At 37.6% G+C, this 12,372-nt stretch overlaps 1 protein-coding gene across 1 annotated transcript; it reads left to right on the top strand.

Moving 5' to 3' along the window:
- The first annotated feature begins 25 nt into the window (after positions 1-25).
- Positions 26-12,255, top strand: LOC117298984 (conserved oligomeric Golgi complex subunit 7-like). Its single transcript, XM_033782384.1, has 24 exons — positions 26-161; positions 485-577; positions 897-941; positions 1,243-1,383; positions 1,596-1,685; positions 2,197-2,265; positions 2,575-2,610; positions 2,789-2,909; positions 3,333-3,415; positions 3,989-4,099; positions 4,423-4,575; positions 4,940-4,991; positions 5,382-5,509; positions 5,957-6,031; positions 6,281-6,346; positions 6,708-6,858; positions 7,337-7,457; positions 7,803-7,903; positions 8,220-8,347; positions 8,691-8,768; positions 9,117-9,231; positions 9,702-9,839; positions 11,292-11,382; positions 12,052-12,255. Exons 1-24 carry the CDS (start codon positions 159-161, stop codon positions 12,128-12,130), a joined length of 2,268 nt encoding a protein of 755 aa, XP_033638275.1. The 5' UTR covers positions 26-158; the 3' UTR covers positions 12,131-12,255.
- The last annotated feature ends 117 nt before the right edge of the window (positions 12,256-12,372 follow it).

A 12,372-nucleotide genomic window follows, 5' to 3' on the forward strand; every position in this document is an offset into this window, starting at 1 on the left:
GGCGCCCTTCCATCAACAAGTTTTGGCGACACATTATTTTTTTCCACATCATCAAAACAAGGCGATTACTTGTTACTGATTTGATAAAACTACGATGAAATAGTTAATTTAATCTAAGGAGGGTAAGCTTAGATAAGAAGCATCTTGAGAATTTCGAAATGGTAAGAACTTCCTCCACTTGTTTGATCATGGACTTCGGAAACGTATTATATTAAGAAGAAGATTTGTTCTTTTTGATTTGAACATGTTCAGATGTTGTTGAATGTGTGTGTCTTTGTAATGGATAACTTTCCGTATGTATGGCGCCACCACTTTTTCACTCATTTTTACAAAAAGGGATATCTCATTGATGAGGTAAATTAGATACTATATTATTTCATATCGAATGAAAAAGTGGTGGCGCTATCCGGAAACTTTTCCTTTATTGAAAATAAAAATTATTGTTCAATTTAAACTACTTCATCTTCTTTCTTATTTATTTCAGGATTTTTCTAAGTTTTTGGATGCCAATTTTGATGCCGTTGAGTGGGTGAATGCAGCATTTAGAGCGCAGAAAGATGCCCCAGATCAGAAAGATGTAAGGGCAATGTTAGGCTAAATCTTAAAACTACAAAATATGAATTTGTTTATAAATTGTTCTCTACATTCTTCCAGGGCTTGAATCTGACACTGGACTGCCGCCCTGAGAGGCGAGTTATATGTTAATAATCAATGACAGTTATTGACAATGACCTGTCACCCGTTATTATTTTTGGGGGACAGATTTCATTCTCAGGATGATTTGGAGTTTAAAAGTAAATTGTAAAGGCAAGCAAAGTTTCATTATTTGGTCATCCATTTTATCTGATCCATTTTGTTTGATTGATTTGTTTGTTTGTTTGTTTGTTTGTTTGTAGGCGCATGCAGCAACTCTTGTTATGAAACTTCAACTTTTCATTCAGGTAAGTCTTTATCTTTAAACATGTTTCATGGCTGAGCGTGTAAGAGCTCACTGGAGTCAAGCTCTGGTGTCTTGAAGGAAGTTGCCAATATAAAATAAGATGTAGCAAATATTGTGAAGATTTCACCCCTCTTGGCCTATTATGGCTTGTACTGATATTTCTGACAAACGACTCATTTAGCGTGATCGCATCATAAATAATACAATAGTTTTTAATTTGTAAGTTTCTTGAGACAGGAGAATAAAGACCTTGAGATTAACTGAAAGTAATGTTTCTCTTTTTTTCTCTCCCACTTTCTTAGGAGGTTAATCATTCCTTAGAGGAGACGAGTCAGCAAGCTGTTCAGAATATTCCTCGTGTCTTAAGGGAGGTAGAGTCCGTAAAACAGGAGGCTACATTTCTCAAGGAACAAATGCAGCTGGTTAAGGAAGATATCAAGAAGGTACAAAACAAACTGAGTATACTATTTTAAATGTCAAGACCGCACCAATTCTTTTCAGAACCTAAAACTTCCCCCAAACATGGTTGTACCGGCAAGTTTACTACTATAGTTTTCTTATGATCCACACCATGCAAGAATTCTAAATTCTAATGTAACAATAAATCTTCCAAGACTGATGAGGAATATTTTGTGTGTGTGATTTTCTTGTCAAGGTTGAAGAAGATACATCTCAGTCAATGAAGATGCTTCTAGATCTTGATGCGATTAAATCTCGGATGAAGGCAGCATCTGATGCTCTGCAGGTAAGAAGAAATAAAAAATGTCTCCATGCTTTTTGGCTCTTGTCACATCTCGTTAAGACAATGGAAACTCTCTCTCCACCAACTAAAGACTCCAGAACAGGGCTGCACAAATTATCCTTAAATACACTGGACACTATTAGTAATTTTTAAAGACCAGTATTATCACTTGGTGTAACACAACATATGCATTAAATAACAAACCTGTGAAAATTTTGGCTCAATACTGGTCATTGAAGTTGCAAGAGGATAATGAAAGAAGAAAACACCCTTGTTTGTGTGCTTTCAGATGTCTAATAAAAGGCTTCAGGCCTGAAGTCTTTTAATATGTGACTGAGAAATTACCTGTTTCTCAAAACTACGTTACTTTTCTGACAATATTGTTTACTATATAAACAGCTCTCCATTGCTCGTTACCAAGTACATTTTTATGCTTACAATTATTTTGAGTAATTACCAATAGTGTCCAGCGCCCTTTAAGAACAATTATTTTTCTCTCCCCAATTTCTTTTAGGAAGCCGATAATTGGACGACACTCATGGCGGATGTTGATGAAGTCTTCCAGAGTAAAAACACCCAAGCAGTGAGTTTCTAAAAAAATCTATTTATTGTCCTTACTTTCTCGTGGTAACATCCCAATGCTCATGACGGGCAGAACTGTGAATCTTTGGAACTCGCTCCCAGGTTTGGTGTCGGCCGCCCCCATCTTAGAGGCCTTCGGGGGAGGAGTTGCATCAAGCCTATAAGCAGCAGCCCATTTTTGACTTGACTAAGTCTAGTTCCTCACACCAATTGAGTTCCAGTTACTTGTCTTCAGAACTTTCAGTAAATGAACTGGGGCCCAGATGTTGAATTGTGTTCACTCTCTGCGTCTTTTTTCCTCCTCCTGCAGATTGCGGACAAGTTGATGGCGATGCAGCACAGTCTTGTAAGTTAAATAACATTTTTAAGTGCAATGTTGAGAATATTTTTATGATGGCACTAATAGAAGACCTTCAGAAAAAAAGAAAAAAAGAAAGAAGTGAATTCAGTCAGGCTAAACAGCGGTCCCATTCATTCCAATCACATTCATAATATAAGTTTTATAACCATTGCTTTTGTTTTAGAGCATGTTGGCTCACTGCGGAGACTATGAGGAGAGATGTCAACATCTCGAGACGCTCAAGAATCGTCTTGAGGCCATGTTGAGTCCACAACTTGTGAGCGCCTTTAATACTCATTCTCTTGGTGAGTCAACAAATATGTATACATTTTTATTTGGGTTCCATTGATGAGTTTTGTCAGTCTTCCACATGGGGATATAAACACCAAGCTGGTAACGGCCAATCTCTCTCATACAAACATTGGTTTAACGTCTATGATTATGAATTACACAAATCAAGAAATTGTGATTCAGTAACTAGATGACAATATTTATTTTAGTCATTGTGAAATCAGCGATTAGCTGGGGATTCAAACCCACAACCTTGTGATTGCAAGTCCTGCAGTCTAACCACTGGACCACGATGACTGTGATGTAACTTATGATGTCACATATTCCTAAAGAACCATTAGGGAGCAAGTTTGGGTGGGTGACTTGAACATTCTTTTTTCCTTTTTGGTTGCTGCCTTAAATGATTGAAGATAAACTTACTTTTCTTGTTTTCTCAGAATCTGCTCAGACATATGTGAAAATCTTCTTGGACATCGACAGGCTTCCACAGTTGTACAATTATTATTACAAATGTCATAAGGTAAGAGTTAGGCCGAGTCCAAATTGGTTGATGATAATTTCGGCTGGATAACAGATCCAATAGATGATGTGACCTCTGATGTCACTCGAAAACCATAACATGATTCGGGCTTATACCGCCGGGCAAAACCTTTGTGTTTTGGCAGCCAGCTAGAAAGTGTATGCAATCTTACCATGACTACACGTCTTTTTGCCCGGCGAAACATGACTTATACAGGGTTTTGTCAACAGAGGGCAGTTTGGATGTTAACATAGGTCACATGTGAAAGTCTTGACTGTGAAAGTCTTGCGTGTTTTCGAACATTAGGACCTGTTAAAGTATGTGAGTTTTTTTCCTTTGCACATAAGTGCAATGCACATGGGACCAAAGTGGTTCTGATACCTGCTTGACTTAAACGTCTAGTTGCTTTATACCTTCAGCCCAGGTAGTAGGTAAAAAGCAGGACAGTTCTTATCAGAAAAAACTCTACCTGGCAAGTAGATACACAAATGGTGCCATCGCAAACCAAATATTGATACCTCACCACGCAATGCCTCAAATCCCATGTATGTCTTTTTGCTGATTGTGTTTCAGAGTTCGTTGTTACAACAATGGCAGACACTACAGGGTGATAATCTGGATAAACCTCTAGCGGAATGGCTACCAACGTTCTATGATACGTTACTATCAACATGGCATAAAGAGGTGATAATAAAAATAATAATGACAATATAGCGTCCATCCATGAAACATGCTCATGGGTGCTTTACTTTTTTTTTAAACAATAAAATCCATACAGATTTAGAGAAAATACAGTTTAATAGGCAGTACCTGTAAAAACTGTCAAAACACTAGTTCAAAAACCTGACCGGGGGAAACGGAGGCAATTGAGAAAAAAGTGTGACAGAGATTTTTTCACTTGGAAAGGGCAATCCAGGCAATTTTTGAAGGCCTTATTTCTGAGCTCATTCTGACATATTACAAAGATGACAAGTCATGTTTTTCCCTCCGATTTTTGTTGTTGATAGATTCAGTGGTGTGAACAGGTATTCCCTGAGGCAGTCCGAGTTGTGAGTGAATTATTGACGCAGACGTTGTCTGGTTTACAGCCTTCGCTACCAGCTTGTATGGATACTGCACTTCAAGATAATACTCTACCAAACTTAATGGAACTTAGACAGGTGCTGTATGCATTTATGACAGTTATAGAACTTTCCATTGTTGGTTGATAACAAACACTGGTTGGCATGGACCGCCAAATGTTAGTGATCGTGTTAACAGATGTTTTAACAAAATTTTCAATGATATGAAATACCTCCAATGATTGGTTGCTCTGCTTCAACAAAATCAACACTCTTTTTTAATAGTTGTTTGACAATGTTATAAACTTTGGCCATCTGTTTTTGTTTTGCATTGATGGCTTCCAATACACCATGTTGTTTTCCAACCCTATATGGCAAATACTTGGGCTGTGACGGTGCGATAGAAAGGTCTATTCAACCTGTGATTATATTTAAAAGTATTTCAAATATTTGTTTTTTCCAGATCGTGATGAGATTCATCAAAAATCTTGAAAGCGCTATTCTGGAGACAGCAGGTAAGTGAAATATAAGGAGATCACACATAAATACATTTTGGTCAAATTTGAGATTTTATCGATTGATTGATTGATTGACTTATTTATTACATAACAGCACAATTAACATCAATATCATGCTAAATATGAAATAAGGAGAATTGTTCAGTTATGAATTAGTTGGGAAATCCCGAATGGGAAAAAACCCACACAATCAGGTAGGGAGTGAAAACCCACTCCACATACAAGGATCCGGTCTGAGGTGGGATTTGAACCGAGGTCCATATAGGTGAAAGGCAGGTGAAGAAACCCTTGAGCCAACTTGTTCTAAGTTTGTTTTCTCAACTTGTCAGGAGTGTAAAATTCTTCAATTTGTTTATTTTATTTCCCGCCTATTTTTGCTCCAATCAGGTTCCATCTCAGGCTCACATTTCTATGACTTGGTGAATGCCATCCATGCCCCCTATGTTCCTTATCTTTTGCAATATGGTCGTCTTGAAAGAGAATTCATGCTGCAGGAAGTCAGCTGTACTCAAATGGTATGTTTAAATATTTAACAAGCTGCCTGGTCCGACTGGCCATTTTTAAGCTTAAAGTGTTTAGTGAGAGCCATTTTTTATTGGAGAGATAAAAGATGAATTTATCAAAAATGTTTTGTAAAATTTACGTTTTGAAGTTTATTGATAATAATGATGATAAAGACTTAGAAAATACACAAACAAAATTAAAAAGAAAGAAACAAGAAAAGAATTTGTGTCAAAATTTGACAGGTCTGAAATTACACGAAGGCCATGCTGTGGCTTCCAGTGCCCTGGTCTTGGCCTTGATGCCCCTTCAGAAGTTTCCCATGGACTTTATGATTTTTCAATAGAAGTGCCCTTTGCATAATAAAAATGGCCTTGTCCTTTCAAAGATTAAATTCCCGGCCTGATTATCTTGTAATGTTGTCTAATAATTGATTAAAATGTTGCTTGTTTTTTTTGTAGGAGAAGAGAGATCTTATAGACTGTGCGCAATTGCTGTCAAACTCAACAAGTAAAGTCTTCAAAATCGCCCACGAGGTGAGAAATCCTAAAAGCTCTTTGTCTAGCATTATATTTAAAACCAAAGACTCCTCATAAGGGAACTTAATCACTGTGGCGCACAAGCCCGATGAAAGCTTTAAACAAGGGAGCTTGCTATGTGAACCAGAATTACTGAGGTTAACCCCTACCCTTCCCTGATAAGTGTTCTGGGTTCTTTAACTTGCAATACCAAATGACTAATGTAAAGCACTAGTTTTGAATATCTTTATGATTTGTATTTTGTAGGCTGTTGATCGATGTATTGGTCTAACCGATGGATGTGGTTGTGTTGGTCTTATAGAAGCCTTAAAGGTAAGTATGGGTTTGTTTGAATCTTTTTTTTTCATTCATTCATTCACGGTATATTCATTAAAAATGTTCCATGGCATCCAAAGGCTGAATTGTGGACTGATCATGGTGAATGGACCAATCAGATTTTCGGTCATGAATATGTATGAGGAGTAATCACTTCTAAAGTCTTATCTTTGTACCCAGCAGTGAGTCCGAACCCCTGGCTCATACTTCATGTGAATGCAAATGCATTACGAATTTTGACGCCACAAATTCTCACAATTAATTTGAAGTGACTTGTGGTCAACTTCTGCGAAACATTCTGTTTAACTGTCCACTACCAATACACAAATCTATCAATTCTAACCATTGTAATCCCCAGGCAATGTTTCAAAGCTACTGTCAGAAGTTTCACTCAGCCTTAGGGACTTTACACGCTGCCGGTGGGCTGGATAGTATAGCGCCCTCTCATGCTGAACTGGGAGAGGATTGGAGCAAGTTCCAGCATGCTCTCAAGATTATACAGACATGTGGTAGGTAACCCTGTGTGAGCTTAACATGACCTGAAGATGACCTTCAGAGCAAGTTAATAACAATAATCAAACAGTGTATGTTCTTAGATCATGTTTCTACCAAAAAAGGTACTCAAGTTGCTTGATGAACAAACATAAACACTTTGAGAAAGTTTTTATTTTGGGGCGTATTCAGCAGCCACTACCAGAAACACAGGTGCATAGCACCTTCTCTTAGCGCCAAGTGCTAGTGGGTTTGTTGACATGCATATCAGGAGACTTGGTTCATGGATTCAACACGTTGAGTTTTTTGCTTAAGGACACAAGTGTCAAGACTGGGATTCGAACCCACCCTCTGCTAGAAACACCAGAGTTTGAGTCTATTTATCTTTTCTATCAGTTCCAGCCTGCTCTAAAAGTTATACAGACATGTGGTATGGTGACCCTGCTTGACCTCGACCTGACATAGTGATTTTCATTTATGCTTTTTCATTTGTAGGTGAATTATTTCTACAGAGTGAAGAGTTTGAGATGGAGTTAATTGGATCCGTTCTGAACACAGCTACGAGTCATGTTGCAGAAGCCTTCTCACCGACCAAGATCACTAATATCAATATCACGTAAGTACACAAACAAGTAACTGAACATTGAAGTTACTTATTGGGTTCCTCGTAGAAGTAGGCAAAAAGGAACTTAACTGTGTAGTTACTTATTGGATGCCTTGTTGTAGTAGTGGCAAAAAGGAACTTAACTGTGTAGTTACTTATTGGATGCCTTGTTGTAGTAATGGTGTTGTGGATGTCTGAGGTTCAAATGATTTAACTTCCATTTCCCAGAAACATTGACCTGCCAGTTTGCTTGCACAACTATTTTCGCCCCAACGGTTGGTTTGGTATAATAGTGTTTTGTTATTGTTCTCTCATTGTTTCGTTTTATTGTTTTTGTTCTTGTTTTCCTAATTACAGACCAGTATCTGATAATCCATTCAAGGAGTATAATTACTTGGTGAAGGAGGACCCTGTCCAACATGCAGTCTTTGTTGATCTCATTCTCAAACTTAAACAAGGTAAACAAAATCCTCAACAGGGCCCCATTTCATAAAGATGTTTAGCTAAACAATTCTGCTAAGCAAGTTTCTTTGCTAAGCAATAAATGAGTGGGGTTACCAGTCCAAGCGATGGTAACTGTGTGGTATTCTTGCTGGTACCCTATTGTGCGCAGCAAGAGATTTTTGTGCTGAGCAAGTGTTTTGTGCTTAATGGCTTTATGAAATTGAACACTAATAACATCTCCTCCATTATAAGTCACCAGTAAGTGTTTTGGAAAAATGAAGTTCATACAAGTGTTTGACTTGGAATGTGTGATCTTTTTGTCCAATATAGACAAAGTATCATTACTGAAAGAGGTCATGGATGGGATGCAAAAGGTCAATGAGCATGCTCACAAGTTCACATTCAGTATCGTATTCCACCAGTTAGAAGCACAGCTGTCACAGATTTCAACCATGGAGGTAAGATGGTCTCAGAATCAGTCAAGAATTTAAAAATGTTTCTCTTCACGGCAAGGTATACTTTTGGTAATTGCCAAAGACCAGTATCCTTACTAAGTGTACCCCAAAATATGCATTCACAGAAAACAATGAAAGTCAAAACCACCCTTGTTGCATCGAATTATGTTTTCAGATGCCCTAGAAAGGATCATGTATTGGTTGCAAGCAAACTGGAAAGATAAAAACAAACAGAAACCAACGCAAATGGAAAACCAACACAAATATCTGGTGGCTCTGTAACTAGTGATAGGGTTTCAAGGGGTTGATTGTTTGACTGCTAAAACTGCAATTTGTCTGTTTACAGGTTTGGACAACAGAGGGCGGTATGCTTGCTGCTGACCTCCCAACATTCAGTCTGTCCCCACAGGAATACATTACCAAGGTACAGTGACTGTCTTCACCCTTCAGACTTTACCAGCATTGTAGTCAACTAATCAGCAAACATAGGGCTCAAATTTGGGTAAAAAATCCACAGGATTGCTGAGGCTTGTAGCTCAAAACTTTTACTTGACCAGAATATTGGTTTCAAGACCGGAATCAAATTGAGAAGAACCCTTTCTACACGTCAAAGTTAAGGTGTTTTTGGAACGAGCAGTTTCAGTTCGCAACTTCCAGAGCTCGCCAATCGTGACAAGTACACATGTTCTACATATTTATATAATCTGTAACCTGAATTAAAGAGTGGTAACCTTTGTGTTTTGAACTACCGACTCAAACTCTTTCATTTCAGATTGGTCAGTATCTAATGACGTTACCACAGCAACTAGAACCGTTTACATCTCAAGAGAATCCTAGTCTTGAGAAGGCGTTGGAGACGGGCAAGCTTCCTTATCCTCCAGAAGCAGGTAAAGCAACAACAAAAAGTCTGCGATACAACCTGGGATTTTAAACTTGGGTGTAATCCCTGGCTATACAGAAATTAAAGGTTGAATGTCTTCTAACTGGCAACCAAGATATTGATCAAATAGGGGAAGGCACCAACATTAAAGCTACATAGGCCAGTTGGTTTTTAGTCACAACCTCTGAGTGTGTGGGTTTTTGGTCCCCTATTGTGTTTTGTTCTCCTAAATCTGAACATTTCTTCTTGTTTCCTATGCATAATTGTGCTGTTGGATGTGTAATAAAAAAAAGTCTTTAAATCCCTGGAATTTAACCAAATCGTTTCAGGATTTCCAACACTTTTTGCACCATTGAAATGTGTCTGAACAATATTTGTCAACATACTTGTGCGCATGTTCACGTCTGCAGATAATGTCGAGCAGCTAGCCTACTTTTTAACAAGTTTCTTTTGGGCTTTCTTTAAATCTCAACTCAGGCTCAGCCACGGCGGAACACCTGGCTGATTATTGGTTAGGAGCCATTGCTAGGGGAACCATGCACACCTATGTAGAAGCCATCTTGAAAATCACTGAGCTGACGCCGAACGCTACTCGACAATTAGCCACTGATATAGGTAAACATAAAATCATTGAAATTTTGTGAATTTTTGAAAGGGGAGGTCTGGTCCAGAGTGTAACTTGTGTTTTAACTATTTTGATGTAAGGTCTTTGCGCCATTTTAATCTTGTCTTCTTTTGTCTGTTTAAATAATTTTATTGTGCAGTTTTATGTTATTTATTGTTTTTATCCATCTTTTTATCTGTCATTGGCGCTTGCGCTGTTGGATGTGGCTGAAATAAATAAATGAAAAGATACTTAGAGACTCAGACAACTGAAATGAAACGACAGAATGTTACCTGCTACCAGGAATTCCAAATTACAAATAATTACTAGCCGGGTCCAATTTTATAGAGCTGCTTAAAGGGAAGGTACACGCTTGGTAATTACTCAAAACAAATATTAACTTAAAAACTGACTTGGTAACGAGCATTGGAGAGCTGTTGATAGTTTAAAACATTGTGAGAAACGGCTCCCCCTGAAGTAGCATAGATTTTGAGAAAGAGGTAATTTCTCACTAAAATAATAGCTAGAAGTCTTTTATTCCTATCTGAAAGCACACAAAATCGTCCAACAAGGGTGTTTTTTCTTTCATCATTTTCTCGCAACTTTGATGACCAATTGAGCTAAATTTTCACAGGTTTGTTATTTTATGCACCAAGTGAGAAGACTGGTCTTTGACAATTCTCAAACGTTTACTTCCCTTTAAGTAGGGCATTATGCTTGGCAACTTTCTGCTAAGCAAAAATAAGCAGGATACCAGTCACAGATGTGTGACATGGGTTTTTGGCTGGTATTCTGTTAAGCATATTATTTATATGCTTGACTGAAATTTGGCCCAGCACCTATGCTTGGTAACTTACTGCTAATAAAAAATAAGCTGGATATAGTCACAGATTGTTCATGTGATGTGGTACTTTGGAAATAAAGTGAAATGGTGAATTGGTGAAGAGGCTTTCCTCCTGCAGTGGAGTGAAATATGTTAGAAAGGAGAAAAAGAAAAAGAAAGATTGCTACATTATTTTGTATTTTAAGAAATGTTTCAAAGCCATTGGACCCTTTCGGTTCATAAAAAAAAAAAAAAGTTCACAGATTTACAAATAACTTACAGGGTTTACAGAAGGCAATGGTGAAAGACTTCTCGTGAACTATTATTCCATGAAATGCTTTACTTTTTGAGAAAACAGCAAAACAATATAAAATTCTCGTTAACGAGAATTACGGATTTATTTTAAACACATGTGGGTTTTTCCGGTGTTTTCTCCCGACTCCGATGACCGATTGAGCCTAAATTTTCACAGGTTTGTTATTTGATATAGAAGTTGTGGTACACAAAGTGTGGGCCTTGGACAACATTGTTTACCGAAAGGGTCCAATAGTTTTAACTCAGTGTGCGACACCCATTTTCTAATTCAAGGCTGCTACATTTGTCGGTAAAATTAATGCTATAATGTTATGTTTGATTTCAGATTATCTGTGTAATGTTTTGGATGCTCTGGGTATTCATGCTTCTGAGTCACTGAGGAATATTGAGACACTACTGAAATTACCACTCTCACAGTGAGTATTGAGTGTTTGGTATTTGGAATTGAGTATTTGGTTTTGAATATTGAGTATTGAGTACTGAGTAATGGGTATTGAGAAGTGTGTAGAGTATTTGGTACTGCGCATTAGGTTTTGAGTATTGAGTATTTGGTATTGCATATTGTGTTTTGAGTATTGGGTATTTGGTGTTGCATATTGGGTTTTGAGTATTGGTGTTGGGTATTTGGTGTTGCATATTTGGTGTTGCATATTGGGTTTTGAGTATTGGGTATAAACATGATTGAGTATTTTGGGACGCAGTAAAAATTAGCATTAGTATCAAACTTGTGGTAAATTTTAACAGATTTTAATATTGAGCATTGGTTTTGAGTATTGAGTGTTGATTATTAAGAATTTTGGAATGCAGTAAAAAAATAGCAATAGTAGCAAATTTGTGTTTGATTTTTAACAGATTTGTTGGAAAAATTGTAGTTAAACATAGTCACAGCAAGCCCTCAGTTTTCCCACCACATGACTGAGCTTAAAGGATTGTGTGCACGCAAATAGCAATCCATTCCCATTGGTTGAAATATACCAACCCTGTCAGATATCAAACATTAACTCAACATAGGCTGCAGGATTATGATTGATTGATAGTTCCTTTCTTAAACCCATAAAATATTTGTATTTTAACATTCATTGCAGGTATGGAGAGACAAGAGGGACCATTCCTGACCGATTTGTGCATATTATCGGATCCATAAGAAGTGTACATGAAACATAGGCATGGACTATTCTATCAAAGAGTGTTGACTCTTGCAGTTTTATAACGGTGTGAGGACCCGGTCTTCACTGCGTGGTAATGACTGGGTTGGTGGCTGGCGCTGTTTGGGACCGAGCCATATCAAAAGTTGATCGGAATTAGACAGTGCAATCTCCATAAAATTTAAGATTTGATGTTTTCTTTGATTGTGCGGTGTACAAATCATACCTGCAGGAAGTCCAGGCTCTGTGGCTCTTTGTCAG

Source organism: Asterias rubens, chromosome 13 (assembly GCF_902459465.1).
Source record: "Asterias rubens chromosome 13, eAstRub1.3, whole genome shotgun sequence".
Lineage (NCBI taxonomy): Eukaryota > Metazoa > Echinodermata > Asteroidea > Forcipulatida > Asteriidae > Asterias > Asterias rubens.

What these genes read in the sequence shown, in the direction of transcription:
- LOC117298984 (XM_033782384.1), top strand. An exon ending in AAGTCAGCTGTACTCAAATG is followed by an intron (nt 5,510 to 5,956) that starts GTATGTTTAAAT and finishes TTTTTTTTGTAG; the next exon opens with GAGAAGAGAGATCTTATAGA. An exon ending in CAAGATTATACAGACATGTG is followed by an intron (nt 6,859 to 7,336) that starts GTAGGTAACCCT and finishes TTTCATTTGTAG; the next exon opens with GTGAATTATTTCTACAGAGT.